This window comes from Silurus meridionalis, chromosome 24 (genome assembly GCF_014805685.1).
Source record: "Silurus meridionalis isolate SWU-2019-XX chromosome 24, ASM1480568v1, whole genome shotgun sequence".
NCBI classification, from domain to species: domain Eukaryota; kingdom Metazoa; phylum Chordata; class Actinopteri; order Siluriformes; family Siluridae; genus Silurus; species Silurus meridionalis.
In genome coordinates this window covers 10,432,491-10,459,200 of record NC_060907.1, presented here as the reverse complement: position 1 = coordinate 10,459,200, position 26,710 = coordinate 10,432,491, and the positions used below count along the sequence as shown (strand labels likewise).

At 37.0% G+C, this 26,710-nt stretch overlaps 2 protein-coding genes and 1 long non-coding RNA gene across 6 annotated transcripts; 2 read left to right on the top strand and 1 right to left on the bottom strand.

Annotated features, from left to right (window-relative positions):
• The first annotated feature begins 1,312 nt into the window (after positions 1 to 1,312).
• LOC124378166 lies at positions 1,313 to 17,936 on the top strand. The gene is made up of 4 exons (XR_006924168.1): positions 1,313 to 1,597; positions 14,457 to 14,540; positions 16,520 to 17,696; positions 17,795 to 17,936. It is a non-coding gene; the product is annotated as an uncharacterized LOC124378166 (long non-coding RNA).
• Positions 17,696 to 20,978, bottom strand: LOC124378165 (putative potassium channel regulatory protein). 4 transcript variants are annotated; one of them, XM_046837701.1, is made up of 3 exons: positions 20,733 to 20,978; positions 18,234 to 18,629; positions 17,696 to 18,000 (listed from the first exon to the last, which is right to left on the bottom strand). In XM_046837701.1, the coding sequence occupies exons 1-3, from the start codon at positions 20,840 to 20,842 to the stop codon at positions 17,742 to 17,744; spliced, it is 765 nt and encodes a 254-aa protein (XP_046693657.1). In that variant the 5' UTR covers positions 20,843 to 20,978; the 3' UTR covers positions 17,696 to 17,741. The 4 variants fall into 4 exon arrangements, with proteins under 4 accessions (XP_046693657.1, XP_046693656.1, XP_046693658.1 ...); XM_046837700.1 differs by having other exon boundaries at positions 18,234 to 19,482; positions 20,613 to 20,744; XM_046837702.1 differs by having other exon boundaries at positions 20,613 to 20,744.
• A 717-nt stretch (positions 20,979 to 21,695) lies between these two features.
• spryd7a (SPRY domain containing 7a) lies at positions 21,696 to 26,710 on the top strand. The gene is made up of 5 exons (XM_046837868.1): positions 21,696 to 21,982; positions 22,227 to 22,343; positions 23,486 to 23,652; positions 24,193 to 24,295; positions 25,719 to 26,710. Exons 1-5 carry the CDS (start codon positions 21,877 to 21,879, stop codon positions 25,814 to 25,816), a joined length of 591 nt encoding a protein of 196 aa, XP_046693824.1. The 5' UTR covers positions 21,696 to 21,876; the 3' UTR covers positions 25,817 to 26,710.

Below are 26,710 nucleotides of genomic sequence, written 5' to 3'. Positions count from 1 at the left end.
CCTGTTCTCCAGTTTGTCTTGTAGCCTCAGACAACCACCTGTTATTGCTCACACACTTGATATAAGACTAAATAGCTGCACTCTTTAAAGGAAAGGGGTTTTTTTTGGTGGTGGTGGTGTGTGTGTGTGTGGGGGCTGCTTCTTAGAAACTCTTCTGTAAGGGCAACCCTTTGTTCTCAGAATCGACAGAGAACTTCCCTAGATTAGTAGACATTGCTAAACCCCTTTATGGTAATGAGATTGTATAATTTCTTTCCTGAGAAAACGTTTTAACACGTGTATAGCTTTGTGCACGAATATAGAAACAGTGAATATAAGCTTGAATACAAAAAAAAAATATTATTAAATTAAATTAAATTTCATTTCCCAATATTAAAAAAAGATACGTTTAACACGTCCTGATGGACGAGCGGGATCGTTTATTATCTCGTCGCGCGAAGCCAGAAAATATATATAAAAAAATGATTGACAGCAGAGCAGTAAGCAAAGTTCGTGATGCAACTCGGTTGAAACAGCGAGCTATAGTGCAAACCAATGAGAGCACGTTTTGAATGCATTCTCTACTACTTCAAAATAGCAAATACAGACATCATGGAAAAGGGAGGAAGCGTTTTCCTCTTCGCGCGCTGAGCCTTCGGCAGTGCTGACAGCCAACACACACCGGCGATCTCTCTCTCTCTCTCTCTCTCTCTCTCTCTCTCTCTCTTTCTCCCTCCCTATCTCCATCTCTGTATCTCTCTCTCTCTCTCTCTCTCTCTCTCACTATCTATCTGTCATACACACATAAATATTCACGTATGCACGCGCGCTCTCGCTCTGTCTCTCTCTCTCTCGCGCGCGCGCGCATGCACTCGCTTTCACCACGTTCAGTTTTTTCCATCACGGAGAGAACTGCTGAAGAAAATACCGGGGCCACTCGGTCTATACCCACTTCCCATGAGCCGTGTGCACGAGACCGAGAACGCGCGTGGGGAGGGGGTGGGGGGGTGTTAGAAAGGAAGGAAAAAAAAAAAAAAACAGCGTCCTGTATTGCTGCTCCGCGATACAACTTTGCCGTGGACGAGCGAGGGTGCGAGCGCTCGTGCACGTGACCCGAGCTGATCCGCCGGTTTTTTGTTAGGGTGGAGGATTTCTGGGTTTGTGTACATAAGGTCGTGTGTGCTTGCGTTTCTCTCTCTCTCTCTCTCTCTCTCTCTCTCTCTCTCTCACACACACACACACACACACACGCTCACATACGCTTTCTCTCTCTCATTCTCTCTCTCTCTCTCTCTCTCTCTCTCTCTCTCGTTACTCCAAGTGCCACCGCTCCGCCTCCTCTTTTCGCAACATTGACGCAATGTATAAATGCTGGAACAAAAGGACAACTTCCTTGAAGCTTGGCGTATAATTACAAAAAAAGAGAGAAGGAGAGAGAGAGAGAGAGAGAGAGAGAGAGAGAGAGAGAGAGAGAGAGAGAGAGAGAGAGAGAGAGCCGCCTCGACTGGCGCGCGCTAAACGGAGCCCGGTGTGCCAGTTTGCTGGAATATTATTTCTGATTTTCGGCTCGATGAGATGGGAATCGTATCGCGCTGCTTTTCAGGTTTCCACCGCTGAAGTAAGTATCCTTATTCCCATCGCCAACCTTTTTTCTCCTCTCTCTCTCTCTCTCTCTCTCTCTCTCTCTATCCGTACCCTGTGCGTGCGCGCGCGCGCGTGCGTGCGTGTGTGTGTTTCAGTGTAGCTGCGCGTTTGTCTCGAATTAGAGAAACGCGAGCGAACGCGCTTTGTTGTTGGGTTGCCTCTCTCTCACACACGCACGCACGCACACACACACACACCATGTAGTGTCCGTGAAGGTGTGTTTTCATGAACTGGTAGTATATTTGCGGATGAAAGTTGCAGCGTTGTTTGCAAACCTCATCATGTAGCTTATCAGAAATTCCTCCAGGAGCGGGGGAGGTAAACAAGCAGAGCGCATTACAGTTGTTGGGTGTAAAAAAAAAGAGACAGAAGGATAGAGGGAGAGAAGAAAAAAAAAAAAAAGAAGAATGGCGCTCACTCCCCCACTCACCCCTATAATATTGTTTTATTCGGGTTTGGTGGAAGGATTAGACTACGATCTGACACACAAAAGGATTGCTCGGTGTTAGTGCTGTAAGTCTAAATCGTCTGATTTTTTATTGTTGGTTTGATTTTTTTTTCAATCCAGTCCCCGGCGGAGGTTTTTTTTTTCCTAATGAGCAAACCGAAGTACCGGCGTCTTCCCTTGTTTTTATTATAGGAGCTCCACATTCAAAGTGAGGAGGACAACGGCGCTACGGTAGACCCTGGCGACAATTTCGGTCTCGAATACACATTTTTCACACATGTTGCACGTTTCCTGAGCTCTGCATACCGGTTTATTAACAAATAGTCCATGCTCTTTAGAAAAAATGTAAATCCTTTTCCTCGGCTGACTTTGCGAACAAAGAAAGCGGGGTGATTTTTTCGCTCAGTGGAGGGGCTTCGGTAAAGAAACGGCGAGACTGTTTACAATAATAACAGGATAGTGGTGACGTCGGGTAACAGACAGCGCTCTCAGCCAGAGGAAAAACTTCTGAGGCATCAACAACGTGCTAAATTTGGACAGGGGGGGTTACATCATCGAGGTAGAGCTCGGGGAGTGGGCGGGACTTCCGGTCTTCTTTCAGTTCGTACTGCTGGAGAGAGAGAGAGAGAGAGAGATCGGTCCTCAGCATCTCAGACTCTCCACTGTATCCTAACATGAATGATCTGATGAAAGATTTCAACAAGATCTTTACTTTATGGAGAAAAAAAGCATGCATGCTGTTTAGTGTTGCATCCAAATGCTTCAAGAGTTCAATCTGGACTTGACTAATGTTCATGCAACCTGAAATTTTTTTTACATGAATATACCAGTATAACCAGTATATATATTTTTTTAAACAAAACACACAGATTTTGCTTTGAGCTGCATGTGTATGTGTGTATGAGTGAATGTGAGTGTGTGCACCCTCCAAAATATAAGGTATGAACCATGGGGAAAAAAACATGTTATAAATAACCATAACACTCCTTTATAATAAAAACGACTCAATGTTTTGTTTATGGTTTTACCAGAATATCGTCATATGGACATCCTTTATCATTTCCAGCAGCTATACGTATACACAAAGTGTTCAATGGTTGCAATGTTCTTCAGGTCAGGAAATATTTTTCCTATCCTGCAACCAAACCTATGATATAAGAACTGAAATTATAAATAGAAATCTCATTGTGGCATTCTTTTCATATCCATCTGTCAGAGGTCGTACATCCTTTTTTAAAAAATTGACCACCAAGTGTAAGAGTGAAGACTGAATCTTTCGAAGCAATACAAAATGCAAACGTGTTTGTTTTGTAGGCAACAGAGTAATAATGTTAAAAACAGCAGCGACACAAATATTTTCAGTAGGCAGGCCGACGATCACAATAACGTTTAATTTTCAAGGTCAAGTAGACACCAAGAGCTATCCAAAATTAGATAGAGGTTAGATGCATGTCGATGAAATTGACCACACTTAAAAAAAGGATAAGATCATGCATGTGCAAAGAACATATATGTTGTGACCGTGCACAGGCTACCCTACATCTCTTGCACTTGTTGTGAAATATAATTGTAGAGACGTCTAATTAGATCGTAAGCAGTTGTGGTAGAAGTTTGGGCAAGAAATTATATCTCTACAACACCTTTTTATTGACAGGCCACCAGTAAATAGCTGCGTATCAGTTAAATCATCAGAGCATTAACAGTGTACTCTTAAGGTAAGTGTTCTATTATGAATGGTCGATAACTTTTTTAAAGAATGGTTTAGATAACTCGACTGCTTGTATGTTTGCGGTTGTATTTTCCTGACAAGACCTGGTGATGAAATTGTTTTGAATAAATAAATATCGTGTAATCCATATAGTTACATTATTATTACACTATTTTTGGGAACCGTGTCAAGACAGATGAAGCTGAAGTGGCTTGAAAATGTGGGTATTTAGGGAGCGTTATATAATGACGTTACAATGTTGAGCGTCAGATTTAAAAAATATGGTAGAAAAGAATGTCAGTCAACACAACTATTGAAGATGCAGTTCCTGCTTGAGGCTATGTAATCAAGGACTCTGACTTCAGGCTTGAACATATTTTAAATGCTTATTGTTCACATCTTCTAATCAGAAGGTTGTCACATTGGTAATCTCTCCCCCCCCTGCAGGACTCTAATTGGTGAAATAAACCAAATAAACCAGCATGAGTCAGCGGTCATGTCTTGTTAGGCCAGCTCACTTAACAGGGGTCAGAGGTCACTGTTGTGTTCTCAGGCTTGACCTGCAGGCGTCTATTGCCTTTTGATGGATGTTGTCACTTAAGTGTGCAGCTTTGGCCTCTATAAAAGGGGAGGGTGTGTGTGTGTGTGTGTGTGTGTGTGTGCGTAGAGGGGGGGGGTGACGTGTACCCACACTTGCCCCCTCCCACAGTGTTTAGAACAGATCACAGGGGTGCAGCTGCTACAGACAACTTTAGTCTGGGGAGGGGAGATTGCTGAGCCTCCTCAATGAGAACAAAACCTTTTCTCTCACTCTTACTCTCTCTCTCTCACTCTCTCTCACACACACACACACACACACACACACACACACACACACACATGCCCCTTACAACTACGCCTATTCTTACACAATAAAGCGGCGTCTGACAAGGAACGGGGTGCGCGAAAGTTCACTTGACGTGCAGCAGACTTGGCTGTGTTTCTGGGGGTGAAAGAGCAAAGGTATTATGAACAATGCTGCAGAAGCATTACCAACTTAATTATTATCTCCAAAAAGTGCTTTGAATGTTTAATCCCTGTTTAAACATTCCGTTCACAGGTAGTTTTTTTTATTTTTATTAGCAGCGACATAAAAAAGCAATTGTTTAGATACACCTCATTTCAAAGGGCCTCGATGATGAAAGTGACATTTCAGAATTGACAGCTACACAGAACTACTATAGTGGAATTTGCACAACAAATTATTGGCTGAATTTATGTTTTTTTTTGTGTGTGTTTTTTTTTGTTTTGGATGACATGGAATTGATGCTACCAAAATATGACAAACCATTTTAGGGCATTTCCATGGTGACCTTGTTTAAATGATTTATAGGTACATTACACTCATCTTTCCAACACATACAAGAGGCATTCAAATAACCTCCTGGATTTTTTATGTAAATGTATTAGAGACATGTAAATAACAGTGCAATCATACATTGTATGATTTTTATTGTATTGTAAGCATTGTTTGAGTATAAAATGGCCAATTAGATTGAGGTAGACAGCATCTCACTTACTGCTCAAGTGTGTGAATTATAGATTATGCTATAAAGCAATTTATTTTGACCGTTTAAAGATACAAGCCTTGGACCAATAATATTGTAGCTCCAAGGTCAATGTAGTTTAATACAGGCCTCTTTAAACATTTGCATGTTGTGTATAGTAAATGTCAGCTATATGCAGTGGTAGATGTGAATAAAGCTTTGTTGTCACTGTTGTCACTTGTTGTGACTATTATTTTCATTTATTTATAATTTTTTTTAAAGCATCAATCATGCAGTTATAGTAGTAGACTGTTAGACCTTCATGGGACCTTCAGCCCGCTGCTTTATATGTTTTGACCGTGATTTCATCTAATAAATTGTGACCAACTTTGGGAACCCCCCTGAACACACGCCACTTAGTCCTACTCATGAAAATCGTACTATTCACACTCGTGTGCAGATCTCAGCTATGCCAAACAGTCATACCGCAGTATAACCAAGAGGAAAAATCTGTATGTGTTCTTAATCGGCAACCCTCGTAAACGTCTCTCCCCTGTCGCTATGTCATGCTCGAGCAGCCTGCTCACAATTAAAGGTCACCAAAATCTGTAGCTGATATTGTAATGTAGTTGATAATATATTGTGACTAATCGTTTAATATATATTGTGATTCATAGTTTCATATAATTTTGAAGAAATACAATACTAGTTATTCATAAAACAAAAATATTACTGACAGGAGGTGCTGGGCAAAATGATACACTATACCAGAAAAAGTATGTAAGAAGTCACCCCTTTATTTTTTTTTTAATTGAATAGAGTTTGAATTTATTTTATTGGCTGCTGGTAAAATTTGGTGAAATTATATAAAAAAAAAAAATTGTAGCATTTCTTTGCTATAAAATACACATAATTTGTTATGTAAGGTTTAGATTATACTTGTACACACAGTAAATATAAAAGTAATGAATAAATGTAGTCCATATGATAATAATGTTGCATGAAGTAGTCATTTTTTGCAATTATGTGTATTTCTGAATTTCACATGCATGTTTTCGCATCAATAAATGTTGGCAGATTTTATAAAAACGCAATATTGTTGAGATGGTACCTTCATATATTAGACTTCGTAGTAATTATTGTATTTGTGCATGGTTTTCATGTAAAAAAGTGTCAATTGTTTAACCTGTCTCCATATCGGATTATCAGACAAGGGCAGGTCTGGAGACTTGATTAGTTATAACAAAAGTAAGTGGGTTCATTAATAAGTCGCTAAACAGTAATAATCATTAGTAACTATATAACATGCAGGTATTGTGCTCAAGTTGTTGAAGAGAGATCAGGATCAGTTTATCTACTTTTCTTCTACTCCATTTTAGACGCATTGTCATTAGTCCATGAAGATGGGGGTTGAATGAGGAGGGGGTTCAGACTAATTGACCTTAGTGCTCCACAGGGTTCTTTCTGTTTTTCATGATCTTTTATGCTTTTATCAGTGGTGATATGATCTCTCACGTCACCAAACTGAGGAGACTTTACTTCACTCAAATCTTACAGGGAGGGTTTTCTTTCTTTCTTTCTTTCTTTCTTTCTTTCTTTCTTTCTTTCTTTCTTTCTTTCTTTCTAATGTTATAAAAACGATATGCGCGGTAAAAGCATGTCTCAGAAGAACTCTCTCTCTCTCTCTCTCTCTCTCTCTCTCTCTCTCTCTCTCTCTCTCTCTCTCTCTGCCACCTTCAAAGCTCTTAAAGTCAGTCCATGTTCCCGGCATGCCCATGCTGGGGGCGGCTCCTCACGATTTGAATGAACAGAATCACTTTCGGCGCCATTTTCGAGTGAGCCGCGATAACACCAACACCGTCTGCGTGCACAGACACAGCTCCGGCCCGACACTGCGGATAATACAGAGAGAGGGAGAGAGAGATAGAGAGAGAGAGGGAGAGAGAGGGGGGATACAGAATATGTACAGATATTTAAAACAACAGGACATTGTTTTTTATTTGTATTTTTCTCGCGCTTATTAACAGACAGTCGTTCACGGTGTGAGTCAAAAAGACACTGATACCGAGTCCGTGGGAGGAATTTTTTATTTTTTTTTTTGAGCTGCGTTATGGAAAATTTGATATGTATATATATATTTTTTTCGGAAAAAGGCACAAAAATAATGACCAGACAGTGCTTGGAAAAAAAACTGGAAAAATTCCCCAAAATTCTGCAAAGGCTCGAGACTCGGGTCTGGACGTCGGTTTGCGGGAGAAATGCGTTTTTGCGGTGGTTTTTTTTTTTCTTCTTTCTTTTTTTTTTTTTGTTCAGCTTCGATTTTGAGCGGGAGCAACGGATGTACTGGTGCAGTCCGCTCGCCCTGATGCACTCAACACACACACACACACACACACACACACACACACACTCTCCACTGACAGCCGAGCAGCATAACCTACACCACACTCACCCAAGCAGGCTGGTAAGACTTTCCTACTCTCCTTTACTAACTAATTTACCTGTTAGTGTGTAGTTTGGTGTGTTGTTGAAAGCCAGAAGGTTCGAGGTGGATCTACAAGCCGTGTCGAGGTATAAATTACAGCTCAGCAGCTCAGGGGGAGTTCACTGAGGCTTTTTATTTTTTTTGCGCCATTTTACGTCCAGCCACGCAGCGTCTGGGGAAAACTTACAAACAAAAATAGCTTGACATAGCTTAGTTTATTTATTTATTTATTATTGGTTTTATTTGTGTACTCCACGTGTCCATTCATTAGAGCCCTAACAATGTGAGATGATTGCTTTATTATGCTGCATGACGTGTACGTTTTCATCAAGGACACACTCAAAATAAAACAATGTATCCAGGCTTTACCGTCAGAATGTTACATTTGTGATGCTTTGGTTATACTTGAGACTGTGTGTGTGTGTGTGTGTGTGTGTGTGTGTGTGTGTGTGTGTGTGTAGCTCAGCTAAGTATACTTTTAGGAAGACAGTTTTGGCCTGAGCCCTCACTTTCTCAGTTTTGTTCTCAGTCAGTAAAACACAATCAAATAGTACATATAGCATATATTTATCTCTAATATGTTTAAACTTTAATTTATTTTTTATTTTTTTAACTACACATATTTTATAGCAAGGCTCCCCCTGACTAATTGTTTAACATGTGTGATTAAAAAAGGTCCCCTGTGTTGTGTATATGTTTTTATAACACATTACAGGCAAATGAGACAGATTTTTGTGCTATATGTGTAGGATAAGATGTGTGGGAGTGGTTAATTGAAAACGTGCTAGAAAAAAGTTGAAGTTTCAGGTTGTGTGTGTGTGTGTGTGTGTGTGTGTGTGTGTGTGTGTGTGTGTGTGTGTTCCACTAACCGTTCAGCTCGAGCCCTACTTGCCCCGGGTGTGTGTTGCGCACCTGGAGATTCTATGCATCTTTAAGAGCACAGAAATATCACACAAATATATTAAATTCAAGTTTTTTTCCCCGCCCATTTATTTATGACCTGACATGCCTACACTTATCTTGCTTATGTGTTATTCCTATATGGATGCACCTCATTTAAGGTATACACAGGGTTAACTATACTTGAATTTGAATATATATATATATATATATATATATATATATATATATATATATATATATATATATATATATACTATTAATAATAACTTTCAGGAAGGACCCAATTCTCTGGTCATATTAAGATCTCAGCAGGGAGGCACTTAAAGAAAAAATTCAAATTTAACCATTGGACAGGTTCTTATACATAACAAGACTGTACATTTCTGGAGAAAGTACATTTCTGAGCCAGGTCAGTTTGTTTCAGCTGTAATATAGTTTACCAGCTTTCAGAAAAAGACAAGTTTCCAGTTGTTATTCTATTGTTGGCCTGTGGTCTCACACTGTGAATACATTTTCGACTACACACTTAACACACACACACACACACACACACACACAGAGTGTCGTGTCAGGCCTGACGCTTCTCACACTTTTCACCATAACCAGTGTTTCTTGGATGTCCATGCAACTTTTAAAAATTTGTGACTCAACAATAGGCCATACTAATATTGCTCGAAACAAAATGTTAAAAAAAATATATATATTTTAAGGCATTTGTAGGAAATTATAATTACCACCATGTTCAGAAGCTAAAGTGAAAATTTACTACAAGCTGAATGTGAGCCAAGTCATTGCATGCCCATATGTTGTTATTGACAGGAGTGTGTTTAAAATATTTGCTTTTCAAATTGCATGAAAAATGAGTGTGAGGATCCTATTTCCTTGTGACAAATAATAAATAATGCATGTTGCTACACATAATTACTAGGTGAGCATATTACACGCTAATACTTGTGTAGTAAAAGTTGTGTGTGTGTGTATGTATATATATATATATATATATATATATATATATATATATATATATATATATATATTTATTTATTTATTTATTTATTTATTTATATATATATTACAGAGTGTGTGGGTGTTGTCACAAAACTGTTTATTTAATTTGGTATTAAAAAAGAAGTGATTAGGAAAAAAAGTGGCAAATAGTTTCCCACATCGTTTTATATTATAAATTGTAACACGTTTTATTTATTTTTTTAAGCATCCCTATAGGCTGAGTTTTACTTTTAGCTTATTGTTACTGTCAGTTGTTTGAGGAAGTCCTGTGTAACTAAATATACTCACACGGGTTACACACCCTTTAAAACTTGTGCTCACACACACACACACACATCACAACACTCACAGTGATCACATTAACATGTGTGTATGAAATTCCTAATTCCTATTAGACTAAAAGTCCATGTCTGTTGACCCACCAGGACCCATTAGACGAGAAAAAAATGCTGAAAATAAGAATCCACTCACCTCAAGGTCTTATTACATAAGAATGTGATACGCAGTTAAACCGATATCGTCATGGTAACAATGACATTTGTTTATCTGTTACTTGTCCAGCTCGACAATGGCAGTTTTCAGGGCTTAGTACTGACTTGTCCAAAATTGAAACAAGTTTTATGTAGCTCTCCTCCTGTGCTTCCTAAAGTGTAGCCCTCATCATGGACTGAAACAAAAAGTGCAACCCCAATAAAGTGTTTAAGTAAGTTAAATATGTTGTGCTTAGATTTTACACCATTGCATAATTGTTGTTCTTGTCTTGCTGTATGTACATTATTTTAATATTCATCATTATCCTAAAGCTATAAGGTTTTAGGCACTAAATGTTCTCAGACTGACTAGTACAGACCAAATACACACAAGTGTATTTCAGTATTTAAGCTCAGGGGTGACTTTTGCAGTTTGTTGTATTAGCTCTTCAAATAAATATATATATATATATATATATATATATATATATATATATATATATATATATATATATATATATATATATAAATTAACTGTAGTTCTTTTGTAGTTGCCAAAAGAGTTTTTGTTGTAGTGTCTTATTGTACAGGCCTCATAAAGTACCTTTATGAGTTGTAATAACTAAACTAAAAAAAAAGCATTTCAGTACAGTTTGTTATATAAAAAAATAATATTTCTTAAATTTTTATAATATGAAAGTAAGCTATTGTACCACATTGTAGTTAATCACACTTATGGAAAACAACAAGCAGCATATTTTTCATAAACAGTAATAAACACAGATGCATCAAATACAACTGCACAATATGTGATGTAATGAGAGTTGCTGATTTGAGACCCAGGTGTCCCCTGGGTGTCCATGTTGGTGTCCCTGGCGCTGCTCGACATCAGGATGGTTGTGGAAAAGAAAAGTCCTCAGTGGCAGTATGCTATTTAAAAAAAATAAAAAAAAGCATTCCATTAGCCTAGAAGTAAACATTTAAAAATGTTTTCTATCGCTTTTTGGTATAAATGTGTCCATAATTTTTTTTATGTGTTTACTTTTTTTTTTAGCTGGTGGTTATGTTTATTAGGAAAATTGACATTCAGTTTCAACTATAATTTTACTCATCAGGCTGACAACAGTTCTGGATATTTGTCTGTCTTGATATTTAAAAAAAAAAAATTAATGGTAAAAAGTTTCCTTTTTGAACATTCATCACACATGCAACCTTGTTTCAGTACAGCCACTTTGACCAATTAGTTGAAATAATGATCACCAACAATGACAAGTGGTGCAGTGAAATACCGCACAAATCCGTTCCTCTCAAATTAGTCAGGCTTCAAATAGACTCATAACCTCCTGGCAAATATCCAAATGGATACCCTTTAAAGTGCGTCATACAGGCCCGACCTGCTTCATAAAGCTGAAGCAGCAGTTCATATTAGCGAGGAAAATATGACCACTCAGTTTTCACCACTCATTTATGTATAAAATAAATGATTGCATGCTATTGGCTTTGACTCAATTCTTCTCACAATTACAGAGGGCCCAATAATGTTGGACAAATGTGTTGTTTTGGTCACACACTGTGACAGTGTCGCTTTCCCGCTGCTGTTCATAGTCATTTCTGTATTGCTAGTAGCCGAAATATCATTCACCGCCTACCTGCACAAAAAAAAAAAAAAAATGTTCGGTGACCTCAAATTTTGGCATCGTAGCTATATTCTTAGGTATTTTCCTTTTTGTATATGAGAGTGAGTAAAACAAAAACCATATACGTGTGACATAAAATAGGATTGACTCAGATTGTTTTCTAGACGAGGACTTAAAATAATTTGTATATTGTGCAAAGTGATGAAACAGTCGTATTGGATGAAATGGAGATGGTGTAAAAAAAAAATGACACACCTTTGCCACACAAATTGCAACAAACAAAGCAGCAACAAAAAAATTATTATTATTTTATATATATATATATATATATATATATATATATATATATATATATATATATATATATATATATATAGTGATCCATATATTGACTAGGGTCTATGTATGTAAAGTTAGATTTAATTTTTATTTTAAAAAGTTAATAATTTTATTAATAAAGATTTGTCTCATTGCTGGTAATAAAGCACCACTGTCTACATGTATATGGCTCTCTGGTTTGTGACATTAGGTTTAAGCTCTAAAGGCTGTGTTCACATCAAAGGGATCACATTATAATCTCCCTTTGAGAGGAAGCCTCTCTTGTAAATAATATAGACTGTTGAAGCAAAGTTTTTTGTCTTGAGTTGTATTATTGTCTTGTTTTTTTTTTTTATGTGCCCATAAACATTTTATATTTAAACCCCTTTTTCTTTTTTTTAAGTCAAATGCTCCAGTGCAATTTGTCACTAGTCTGAGATCTTTTTTTTCCTCCTTTTGTTTTAAAATATATTTTAAGTAGGAATGTGTGTAGAATCCGAGGAAGTTGGTTAAAGTAGCTTGAACATTAAAAAGATTTGCATGTTATTTTTAAGGCCATAAAGTATCGAGAGTGGGAAGCCTTTGAAGGTCAGCAGGGTGGGGGTGAGGCTCGGTTGCACAAGTTGGTTGTCTGTGAACTCATCATTTGCTTTGGAGGTTTTGGCCCTTCAAGTGTGTTTTTCGGTGAGTGAAGTGCAGCAGTGAAAGTCTCGACGTGATTGCCAATTACAGAGCTGTGTGTGCTCTGAGGAACATGTGGCTCTGATGTAAGCATGCTGCGTTAGTGCTGTCCTCAGTACAGCACGTGCTGTCTGTCAGGACCCCCTTTCTTAGATGTTACTAAGGTAAACGGTGCTTGATACTTGGACTTGGCCTGGCTTTGACTTTGCCTTTGTGGAGTGTGTGTGTGTGTGTGTGTGTGTGTGTGTGTGTGTGTGTGTGTGTGTGTGTCTATGTGATGACTGCTGGGACTGAAAGCACCTAAGGGCCCTGTGTTTACAGATTATAATGCAAATAAAAATTAATTTGTTGATTAAAAAAAAAAAGTTAGCTTTATTTTGCCCTCTCTGTTTTCTTTTTTTTTTTTCTTTTTTTTTTTTTGTATTGTTTGAAAAAAGGGAAAGTGGTACAGTTTGGGAAAAGTTCAGAATAAATAGAAAGTTTGATACTTTTTTTAATGATGATTTGGACATTGTTGTTCTTTAATAGCATTTGTTTACTTGTTAATACTACATAAAAAACTGATGTCACACACACACACACACACACACACACACACCTGCATGTGCATGCACAAGTCACACTCTGAGACACTCGGTGCATTGTAACATGTTGTCCTCTTTGCTTATGACTTTGCTTATGACTTTACTGTAGCAACTTCCCTTTTTGTGGTAGGAAGTATTTTTTTTTTTTTTTTTTTTTTTGTAAGCTTTGACATACAGAGTTACAAACCTAAAGACACTCGGCTCTCAGTACCTGGGTTTAAATGCAGCATGAATTTTTACAAACCGTCCGATCTGATTTTATTATTTTATATTTATTGTTATTATTTATTAAAATGTTGATATTATTATTATTATTTTTATTATTATTATTTTGCATGGGTGTGGATTACGTTAATATAGTGGTAAAATATTTGGCAACACATTTTCGCACCCTGATGTTTGTCTTAATGGTTGGGTTTCACAGCTGCTGGTTAATAAATGCATAAACACAGGATATAATCCATGTGACTATATCTTAATAACTTGTTTTAAAACATTTTTTGAATGCAGGATTGTATTAAAGGTGATTTTGAGGTTGGAGATTTGAAATCTATTAAAAGAGATTTTTTTAAAGTTTGCTTCGGTTCATCAGTTTGTACCAGATTTGTAAACTCTTTGGCTTATTGAGTCAAAAAAAAAATTTAATTTCGAAGTTAGTCTGTTTAAAGTTTCTCTAAAGAGCTATATTACTGTGTCACCAAGCACAAAGCAGAAAGGTGTTGATTAGTTTAAAAAAAATCTACATTATGAGATACTTCATTTCTACAGTCATAAAACTTGAGACCTTAAAGATAAACAAAGAAAATGATTAAAGAACAGTAAAAATGTTTTCACCAGACACACCACCAAACACATTCAGGCGCATAGAAACTATAAAACCTTGATTAATTGTAATCGTGCATACCACAATTGTTGAAAACAATTTACTTCATGTGTTAACGCCACATGTAGCTGTAAAAGTAGTGAAAACAGAAATTAGCCAGTCACTGAACAGTAGCAGTCCGACACGCCAGTGATGCCAGTACATGCATTTCAGTAATGTGTTTTATTTTGTCTTTTCCACAGAACAATTAAAGTGAGCGGTTACACACAATTCTAGCCATCGACAATCCACAATTCAAGACATTGGCATCTCCAAATCTTGCCATGGTAAGTAGATAATTTAGATAAGTAGCTAATTTCTCTAAAACATATGTAGATGTGTGTGTTTATATATGTGTGTGTTCAAGATTCCTGAGCAGCCACAAAATATTCAATGGTTTTTGTCTATTGCCACATGTACGAAAATAGAGCATCCAAAAATATACCAAAAAACAACATAACTATCAGCTATTGGTGAACAGTGAGTGAGATTGGATGTCTGATGCATGTTGGAACATCAAGACATTTCCCTGAGTAGATTATGTAATTGTAATTGCTGCTTTCTCAAAGAGGCAGGGGGGTGGGGGGCTTGGGGTATGTGAAGTCCATGTAAATGCTGTAATTTATCTGTATCATGGAATAGTACCAAGGAAACCGACCACATTAGCCTTCTTTTTATTTAATTTTTTTTGTTGTTCTACATAATTTTACAGTGTTTTCCCCTGTCAGATTTAACTACACAAAACACACACCGGTTTACACAATTGTCACTCACGACACCGAAACAGATGTAGTGTATCGTTCAGACAATGTGGAGTATGAACAGTAATGAAAAGAATATTGGTTCGGTATGATATTACGATTCTACAAGACATATTGAAATTATTTTGACATTTACAAGGTAATTAATTAGAAACTTTTTTTACACCATGACACCACAATTTGTAAAACCTGCCAGGCTTGTTTAGTTAGTCTGCTTGTTTAGTAAGGCTTTTTTTTTATTCGTAATTATTTTAAATACAGGTGTGCTCTTGTGTGTTAAGCTTGCTTTTGTTATTTCTGTGGTAGTGAACAGTTGGTAGGCAAAGGCAGGGAATGCCTTTAGGCAAAAAGTGTGTGTGTGTGTGTGTGTGTGTGTGTGTGTGTGTGTGTGTGTGTGTGTGCGTGTGTGTGTGTGTGTGTGTGGTGTTATCAGTTATTTACATGACATGTAAAAGCAGTACTGATAAATAGACACCATTTTAAAACTACCAGATATAATGCAATAACTTATTTTGTGTTATTATTATTATTATTTTTATTATAATTTTACATGAGTCCAATTGTAAAATGCTTTTAGTGTCCTTTACTTGTTTTAAATACTTATTAATTAATACAAATAATATTTTTAATTATTATATTTTTTTTTTGTTTGTTTTTGGGACAGACTGTGTTGGTGCAGCAGGGCTTTAAATAAAGGTTATAACTCTTTACAGATACAGGACATGTCACTATGTTTGGATGTTCATGAACTCTAGAGAACGATCTGATCTTTTTAAATCCTGCTGTCAAACCTGTACTAGAGTTTATTAACACACTTGCATGTCCAGTTCATTTTACTTTCCATACAGCCTGTGTGTGTGTGTGTGTGTGTGTGTGTGTGTGTGTGTGTGTGTGTGTGTGTGTGTGTTTTAATGGATTAAGATCAAGTCTAGTGGCAAAGGCTATTTTATATTACACAAGCCTGATTTATTTCTGAGTCATACACAAAAAAATCAAGCAGCAGTAAATGTGAGAAAAAAATTAAAGTATGTTCACAGCTGAAGTTTATTTTGCAAAATGATGTTCTGACTATTTCTTCTTCTCTCTCTCTCTCTCTCTCTCTCTCTCTCTCTCTCTCTCTCTCACTCATAGTGCAATGCATTGTTACAAAAAGTGTATTACAACACAAAATGTAACGCATTATTTCTCAGGTTACTTGATTGAATCGAATTTATTCCTTAATTGGACGTGAAAGCCCACTTTCATATATAATTGTGCACGTCGTGTTTAACGTCAGGACGCGTTTTAATACCTAACCGAATCACCACCGTGACAATTCACTCATTCGTTGTATACAGAGGTCGCATCTCGGGCTTTTGGCGATGTTGGCGCGCGCGCCGTGCACCAGTCCTCCTGTGCATTTACTCTCCGTTTTCTTTTACCGCGTCTTAAAATAAATCAACGCGACACCGGTACTTTTTACCCTCTTTTTTTTTGTCTAATAATTCTGGTTTTTGTGTTTGCAGGGTTTGGAAGCTTCGGTCTATCCGGTTGCGCGCGCGGGGACCAGCGGGGGAGAGCGAGAGAGAGCGCGTCTGTTTTCGGTCGCGCGCGAGTGCGCGTGCGCGTGGCGCGCGGGGGGGGCCCTGGCGGTGCCATAGCAGCACAGAATGGTTTGTGAGTTTTTTATTAAAGAGGGTGCAGGCCGTGCTGTGCTGCGGCAGCAACGCCGGGACGAGCGCGTTTCACCGGGGGAATGAAAAAGGAAAGTATGCAAAACGGTAGCCTGGTGAACGTCTCTGTGTGTGTGCATGTGCGCGAGCGCGCGCGCGCGCGTGCGTGCGTGGCTCCTGACCATCGCCGCGACTGGCTGCCTGGCTGTAGCAGCACGTAAATATTGGAGTTAAACCAATAGTGAATCCTCCAGTATTGACCGTGCTGCTGAAGTTAGGCGGGCCGTTTACCGTCCACTCCTCTCTGCGTCCACTCGCGCCGCACAGGTCTCATCCACGGAGAGGGGAAAGAGGAGGTAGGTCACATCTCTTGACTTTATCATGCCAACAACCGTGAAATATAAAGTCTGAGCAGGCCTCTTTCAGCACCCTGATCACTGCCAGTGTTTTTAAAGAATGTAGCAGTTAACGTGAGATTTTGTTTGCACAAGTAGCCTGAATTAATTAGAAGTATATTGCATATGTATAAATACACGTATAAAGGCCATAACCTTTCATGCAAAAAATGATTACTCTGCATTCATAATTCAATGACAGATTGCTATGTAATTGTTGTACAGATGATTTATTGTGAAAGAAAAATAAAGTCACATCCAAATAAAGATGAACTTGTTTATAATTGATTGTCTTGCTCTGCACATCAAATATGATCACTATAGTATAGAAAGCGATGATGTTACATGAATATGCTGTAATTTATTTTAACAAAGAATACATCATGACTAACTTCTTGTCATGCAAACAACATGTAATAGAAAAACTGAAACATTATTAGACAGTCTAAGGAATTAGCATTAAAAAAAAATCATAAATTACTGGTGGTTTTTCAAAACATTACATTATTATTGTCCCAATTAATAAAATTATATTTAATATTTGTTATTTTTTAGCAAATGCATCATGCCCTAAATAACACAGCATCGCCATCTTCTGGGAAACCTCAAATTACCTCCGGTTCTCACGTTGGCTGGTGATTTTTTTTCTATTTGGGATTTTTGATGTTTTTATGATTTAATCATTTTTGAGATTTGACCTTTTTTGTACTTTTCTCTGTTTGTTTTGATACAGGTGCTTCATCCACTTTATAGGGGTCGGTGATAAAAATATTTCGAGTCCCCCTTCTCTCAAATGTGTAACACTCAATTTTCTCCTCTGGAGAAACTGTGCGGGTGCTGATTAGGCGAAAGCCCTCGCTTACAATCGTGTCCACCATCAGCCCAAGAACGTTTGCGGCATTGAGGAGTTTTCGTTCGTCTGGTTTAATGGTGACATATCTGTAAAAGAAAGATGGGAAAACAGATGTGCTTGCACAAGTTACCTGTAACCAGCTTTTATATATATATATATATATATATATATATATATATATATATATATATATATATATATATATATAATAGGTTAAGTACCAATTCTTACATATATTAATTTAGATATAATATGAAATCATGTAATGCAACATTATACAATATGGTCCGCAATGCAAGTTTACATTTTCTCACCTCACCTTGCAGACAACTGTTTTCCATCTGAGCAGTCAGCAGCACCACACTGAAAAACCAGGTCATGGTGGGATGGTCGATCCACTGGAAGACACTCCATCACATTCTTAGTGAGATCTGTGGGTTGCTCGATGAACACTGATATTCTTGAGGCTAGCACATCAAGTGTTGTGCTCTTGGAACTAAACACCTTAAAGAAACTTTGAGGTTCTTGAATGACAAAGCGAAGCTCAAGGATTTCGTTCTTCGCATGGCAGTTGTTGCTGCGCAGAAAATCGGCCAGAGCGCTGATGTTGTAGAATTCAGCCTCACGCAGCAGTTCCTCGGTCTCAAATTCACCTGATAAAGTGATTCGTCCGGTTCTCACATACTCCAGTATGAGCCGAAACAATCCCCAGTCTCTGTCAATAAACACTTGGCTGTTTACAACTTTAAACTCAGGATCGGCGTCATCTAGCATACGAGCAAATCTTGACTTTGGGTGTCTTCTGATGGTCGATACCTTGGTGGTGAAAATTTGTCCTCCAACGTTAAAAGTGATCAAATCCTGGCCTTTCATTTTTGTATGCACTATTTGTCGAGTATCACGGACCTGTTATCAGCTGACGCACTCGAAAGGTGTTTAACAATTACCAAGCAACACTACAGACATGCTAAACAAAACCAAATCACCAGCAGTGACATGCAAGGAACAGATGAAGGATCAAATTACTGAGATCATTAATTGTACTGATCCTTAATACACTGTCAAAAAAAAAGCTTTTAAGTTTTAGTGTTTCTTGTTGCTATTTTTTTTTTTATCTTTGGTAGTTTTAGTGCTTTAGTGCGGTACTTTTACCTATAGGGTGCTGATCAACACTAATTAAATCCCAAATACATGAACTGGTGCAGAGGTGCAGTCCAGTATTCTGTGTATTCAGTATTCTGTGAAACTCTACAAATAAAACTACTGGATCAGGAAATAGAATAAGGTAGTCACTGTAAAACTGTCAGATTGGATTCAGGTCTGTTTAAGAGAGAAGATAATACTCATAAGGTTTGAGTAAACAGCAAATTCAAACACTAAGTCCAAGTATTCATTATGTATTTCACAGTTCTTCACACAACTTATATCATGCTCGTGTCCAAGACACTCTGGGAATCAGCTTGTACTTTTTCTTGTTTCTGATTTGGTACCATCCAGATGCAAACTTCAGCTTTATTCTGCAAGGGACAACTATCGTCCAGGCAAAAGGTATGGGAGATACCCTTCATCTGGAAGCATAAAACAGAAGGGGAGCCGCTATATACTGTTTCCTGAGAAAGTCACTCTTAGATTATGGTATGGTCTAAATTCCTTGTGCAATTGAATGTGCCCTAATGTCTGTTTAAATACATATGAATAATGGTTGCAGTGAGGAAAACGAGATGTCCTCTTTTCAGAGATGATGACTCAGCTCTCACTGAGAGAGAGAGAGAGAGAGAGAGAGAGAGAAGCGCGCGCGCGCAAGGGTTAACTCCGTTTCTTTTTGCGCGCGCCTTTTCGATTCGGTTCGTTCTCTCTCTTTTTTTTAATGCAACTCATGTGCATGCTTTACACCGCGTTTACACGCAGATGTGATGCTACCCGGAGTTTATCAAATCTACATATTCTACATGCAGAATTCAAATGAAAATAAGACTGTGTCATGTCCACACCTGCAACTTTTCAGCCTGTGCCTTTTTAGATATTTGTGAGCAGTGTGCACGTTTAAGGAGCTTCACTGAAAAGGTCTAGGATCGCATTTTTTAAAACTACGAGAATACGAAAATATACTGAATAGTTAATGTAAAAGACTCCATACGTCAAAAAAACCATCCTGTTTTCTTAGTCAAGTCTTTACAAAATTCAGGAAGTAAAGCTGATTTTAAAGAAAGTGCATATATTTTACACAGATGTCTTAGAAGAAGAGCAAGAGATAGAGCTTCAGACTTTGGTATAACCTTGGTGTTGTTGTTTTTTTACGCTGACATGGCACCAAGAGCCCTAAAGGAGGCTGATGAGAGATGTGGCTCATAATCTTTAGATGACGTCAGGTCCAGTGCAACTCAAAAGACAAAGGTTCTTAGAAAACCTCGTGTTTCTCGACTTTCTCGAAATAACTCTGACATCAACGTAACTTGACAACATCTTTCAGCTGCCACATCATCATCATCATCATCATCTAACAAGAGGTACAGCTAGATAGATAGATAGATAGATAGATAGATAGATAGATAGATAGATAGATAGATAGATAGATAGATAGATAGATAGATAGATAGATAGATAGATGCATGCATGCAACCTGGAAAAGATAATACGTTCACATCAAACACATCATCACACAGCACCAACCTACTGTACCTTGTCCTGGTCCATTTACCTTGCCATCTGCTTACTGGTAGCCCGAAAGGCTATTTGTATGTAACCGTAGCTGAAACTGGAAATCCCGAAAGAAAAGGGATAAAAACATACGTAAACGCACACACACGCACACACACACCTCTGGTCGCAGTTTGAGGCTCGGTGTCCGCGCGGGGTGAAGCGCAGCGCGCTTCTATTGGACAGAAACGGCGCGCGCCAGTTACTAGGGCGCTTCTCGAGCGTCATCATGGCGACTGTTGCCGTGCAGATTTCACCCAAAAATATTATTTCTGGAGTGAAAGTTGTGCAGAAATACTGTTTCAAATGTCGCTTTTTAATACCGCATGCGCGCAAAACACGCCACAGTGCAGTGACTGGTCTTTACATAGTTTGATTTAATAGAGACACAGCCATCTAAAGGTGAGTTGTTGGACTTTTTTTTCCCCTTAGTAGTTCTCCAAGAGGTGTTGTTGCCATGCAAAACTTATCAAGTGAAGCATCACGCACGCATACACACACACACACACACACACACACACACTCTTCCATGTGACTGACTCTTTAAAATCTTTCCTCGGTTTTGTCACCATCTCTCAAGCATACACAAATCATATAAAAGCGGATGAATAATCCAGTCCTTTGCAGTAATGCAGATGTCATTCTTAATCATTCACCTTATTGTGTGAATAAAATAATAATTAATACTTATAATTACTTTGGGTTGTGTGTAAAAAGCTTTGCATTTAGACATAACTCACATTTCTACATTGAGTAAAGGTTTGATTATTTTTTGCACATCAATTTGTGGAGTATTGGTTACAACCTGGTCAGTGCTTGTATTTATTGTTATTATTATTATAACTATTATTATTGTTGTTGTGGTTATTTTGTTTTTACACAACTAAAGTATTTATAATTATAATAATTTCATTCACACAGTAAGGAGAATGAGTAAAAGAAAATCTGCATAAGAATAAAATATAATAAGACAACATTATTATTATTACTTTTATTATTATTATTATTATCTCAATAACTAACTTTGGATACTAGAGGTCGCTGTTTAGCTTCTGTCCATGTTGCATTCCGTGTGACGTCATTTCCGGGTATTTATAAGTACGGATGTGAATCCGGGTGCAACATGACCTCAGTCTGAACAGTAAACAAATTGCATTCTTTTTTATGTATATAGATTACGGACAGTTTAGTACGAAATACTTTTAGTACGACCTTTAAGACGTTTATTCGTGAGAGGTAGTTTTGTTTTATTTGGAATAATAATCATGGCGGGTTTGTTTTCGTGCTGTTTCGACTGCTGCGAGCGTGGAAGCTCCGGCCACGTCGCGCTGAAAGAGATGCCCACGGTGCAGCTGGACACTAATCACATGGGTACGAAATGGGATGAGTTGACCTTGATGAAAGCTTTTACGCCCAGATTACATTATAGAGGAGTAATAAAGAAAATAGAGGCATTAATTGTTTTTGCTGAGTTGGTGTGTGGCTTGTAAGTGCACTCTGTAAACTGATCTGTATTTATGAAGAGTTACTCTCAGGTTACTGGCCGTGTATTGTGGTGCTTATTGACTTCCAAGCTTCAGTGAATATGTCTGACATATATTTATATGTATTTCAGGTACTGATGTCGTTATAGTAAAAAGTGGAAGAAGAATATGTGGCACAGGGGCCTGCCTTGCCACCGCTCCTCTTCATCAAAACAAGAGCTACTTTGAGTTCAAGATTCAGTCTACAGGTGAGTTTAGGTGCACACGTGTTTCACTAATCTAGCATGCACTGTAATGGATGGGTATGGTACCTCCCAATGAGCTTACTGATAGTATGCACTAAAAGCAAGTCAAGAAGAGGTCTGACTAACAGCCAGGACATTTTGAATATTAATCAGATATCTAATGGACTTTGTCTGACTTTATTCTTCTTGTCTTGTCTACTGTTGTGTCAGAAATACAAGGGCACATCATGAAAAGCGTCACTGGTGCCATGCGGTTGGAATTAAAACTGTGAAGTAACTTGTATGACTGAATGGCAGCTACATTTTTATAATAAATAAATAATTGCAGATGCTGCAGATTTCTGGTGCATGTTTCATAATTTCCCAGAAGATTTTGTGATTAAAAATTTTATGATTCGTGCTTTAGTCATAGCCGAACCTGCAGAGATTTGAGTCAGACCTAAACTTAACTGACAGAAGACTAAATAACAAAGACAGCTGTCATTTGATCATCTGTCAAAGTATTAAATGGTTTCTAAGTCAACTGAGAGGATCAGCTTCAGTCAGTGTTTCCAAACACCATTCCAACAAGTTTTCAGTCTGAATCAAATTTACACACATCGCTGTGCACTGACACACAAATGAAAGCTAAAATTAGATCAGTGTTCACTATCTGTCTCTTTGTAGTGTTGTTTTGTTCATATTTATCTTATTTTTCTTAAATTATAGATTACAGATATGTTGCCATTTTTAAAGACTGAGTTGTTTAGTAGTTGTGTCTATTTATTTATTTTGTATTCAGAGAATTTAATTGTCTTTTTGGGTACCTTTTCAAGGGTACCAGTAATTATGGGGTTAATTTACATTAACCAATAATTTTAATACTAGTTTTATATATTTAAGAAAATATATAAAAATATATATCTAGCTGCATTTTTTATTATTATTTAAACTTTTCATATAGATTTTTAACCAGACTTGTGATCCCTTTTATAATTGTTAAAAATAATATAATTTTTATACTTTTAAAAATAATAGATGTATGACATTAGCCATTAAATATCATGACACAACCACAAATAAAGAAAATTCAGTAGCAACAATTATTAATCTAATTGACACATCTTCAAGTTGTGTGGTAACTACTTCACTTATGGTTGTTTTAGGTGTTTGGGGTGTAGGCGTGGCTACAAAGAAAGCTAATCTTAACCAGGTCCCAATGGGCAGAGACGCACATAGCCTGGTGCTTCGACAAGATGGTACTGTGTACCATAATAATGAGGAGAAGAACCGTTTGCCGGCTAACAGCCTGCCACAGGAAGGAGATGTAGTGGTGAGTTTCTGAAGCAACAAGCAAAGATGATATTCCTAATGAGTAATATACATTTCCTTTTTTTTTTTACATTATTTTATTACATTCCATAGACAACACCTAATTGATTAAAGAGCTTATGTCTTAGTAAGGAATAAAACACCACAGGGAGTGTGGGTATGGGGGAATAATCAGTATCTGTTTAGTGTAATAAAATCCAGTATGTGGTCTCTTAACACTCTGGAGTTAATCTTGCTTGGAAAATAACATCTTTTCAGGCAGGCGCATTATTGACATTGCATTTGGACGTGTTTTTGGTTGTATGTGTTTCATTATTTTAAACTGTTATTTTTAATTGTTTGTTTTATTGTATGAAAGGTGTCCTTGAGTGTGATGTAAGGCGCCTATAAATAAATTGTATTATTATTAATTGTATTCCACTAACAGTTATTTCTATTATACCTCAGCTATTTGCCAACAATTCAGAATGATTATATATTTGTTCAAGCACTTTTTTTTTTTTACCCTTTTATTTTATCTTTTATCTCTGTTCATGTGCAGGGCGTTTCGTACGACCACGTAGAGATGAATTTATACCTGAACGGGAAGAACATGAACTGTCCAGCATCAGGCATTCGAGGAACAGTGTTCCCAGTAGTATATGGTGAGGCGGCATGTTGTTGAAGCTTTTTCAGTGACATACATTTCTTCTGCAAAAAATCATGTTATGAATCTCAGTTCACACGTATATAAAGAGCTAAAACGAGTGATTTCATTGCATTTTTTTTTATATTATATTAGGTGTTAAATAAGATTAATACCTCTTTTGTGACTCGCACTAGTGTCTTAGATTTTACAAGATTTTCTACATCTCACGTATTCTTTACATTAATGATTAACTTAAATAGGCAAATAGTGTGCTGCTATCATGGAATTGCTTTGTAGCTGCACAAAGGTCTACTGTGGCTTAACCAAAATAGGTAGCTAAATAGTGCCAGCTAGCTGAATAGCATTGTACTAGGAGTTTAAAAAATAATATCTAGCCATTGCATTAGTGAACTTTAATCACTGTAACCTGTAAAGTGAACTATTCAGTGAAATGCAGTTTTTAGTACACTGATGAGAGGCATATAACAATTACCTGCCTAATCTAGTTATAGAACAGGAACATGAATAGTGTCTATAAAGGGTTTATTTGTAAAAAAAAAAACAATATATTAAAATTGAGTAAAACAGTGTGCATTTCCTGCATTTTGCTACATTGTTGTATGAATCTTTACTGTCCTGTTTGTAGTAGAGCATCTGGATTTGAAAGTTACACAGATGTAATATAATGACGTTTATTATTATTATTATTATATTATTATTACTATTGATCTGGGAATATTTACATTGTATGAATAATGTAAAGGAAGACATGAGGTTGTTTTAGATATTCGTCCGTCTGTCCATTTTAAAAAGTAGTGGCTTGTGGTGTTTGTAGGTAACTAGACAGGACTGTGACAGGATGCTGTCCATCAAATGAAGTTACTGTTACATTACTACAATAAAAAATAATGTACAATAATTTCATAACAGTTTGCCAACAATTGCAATTCTCAATGCTTTTAACAAAACAACTTTTTTCAATTTATTTCTAGTTGCATTTTATACAAATAAGTTTAGTTCATATTTTTATGTACATTATAGCAATTTTAATAGTTTTTTCACTTGCCAGCCTATAATTTTTTATCTCCTTGAAATTATTTAGACAGAAATGCATAGCCGGCTGTATCATTGTGATACCAGGAAGTGCGAGGCGCTCTGTTCTGAAGACTCTTCTACAGAAAACCTATAGATAAATAGACTTCTGTTATGTGCACCCGACATAAAAAATAACCTGTGATTGAGCTCCTACTAAAGAAACAATAACGTATTAGAACGAGCACATGAAGTATAATTTGTCTGCTATTACAGAAAATAATTTTGCATGATCAGAATTCAGCAACGATGAGGTACCAGGCAGCATGAGAAGCACTGTATTGTTATTTCAGTACTGTGAATGACACGTTCTAAATAATTTCTTTGTGTTTTTTCGCATCATGCAGTGGATGACAGTGCAATTTTGGATTGCCAGTTCAGTGATTTCTACCATTCCCCTCCTCAAGGCTACCAAAAGATTCTCTTTGAGCAGCAGATCTTCTGATCCTCAGGCGACTCTGAGCAGCAAGCTTTCCAGATAAAATTTGTTGTCTTTTCCCACCACTACATCTCTGGAGGAACAGTATGCTCGTGGTTATGTGGCTGGCACTTTACTTTGCCAGTTCAAAAGTGCAACTGACCAGTGTTATATCTTCAGTAATTTCTTTGATGATTTAGAATTGTTTCATATTGGCAGTCAGAACACTTCAGCTTTGCCCAGATTTTTGCATTCGGAGGTCTCTAATTAGTGTATCTGCACAGAATCCTCCAAATTCTTCACACTTTGTTTTGGATTATAAAGTAAATGCTGTTTAAAAAAATTATTTAAACAGTGCTAATCTGATCTTAATATAAATTATTCCATTAAACAAGGTTGTGAATCAGAATCAACTGACAAGACACATTACAACTGACCTGAAGTAAAATGTGAATGGTTTTTTTTTTTTTTTTTTTTTTTTTTCCCCCCAATATGAGGAAAATTTCCAAATTTGGAATCGTATTTCGTGCCTATTTATAAACTATTGAAAATCAATGTACTGCATTAGTACAAAACAAGCCATGTCTTAATTTAAGATTTTTTTTTCTCCAACAGTACATATGTGCAAAACATACGGTTTCACCAAATATGTAAATCAGTTAATTCACTACATGCTGTCTAACATTTGTAACTTTTTATGTCTCCATAAACGTGCTTGTTCAATGCAAATGACCATGTAATAAACAAATTCACACTGTAAAAGGTGCAGGAAAAAAGCTGTGCTTATCTATTATATGGTTTGCTCTATTTTTGTTTTAAGTTATTATAAAGATCCCATTTAAAGGTATTGTGTGCACTGATATATCAGGTGTTGTGTGTGTGTGATGAATGTTAGGACAGTAATAAAAATATTATTTGCTA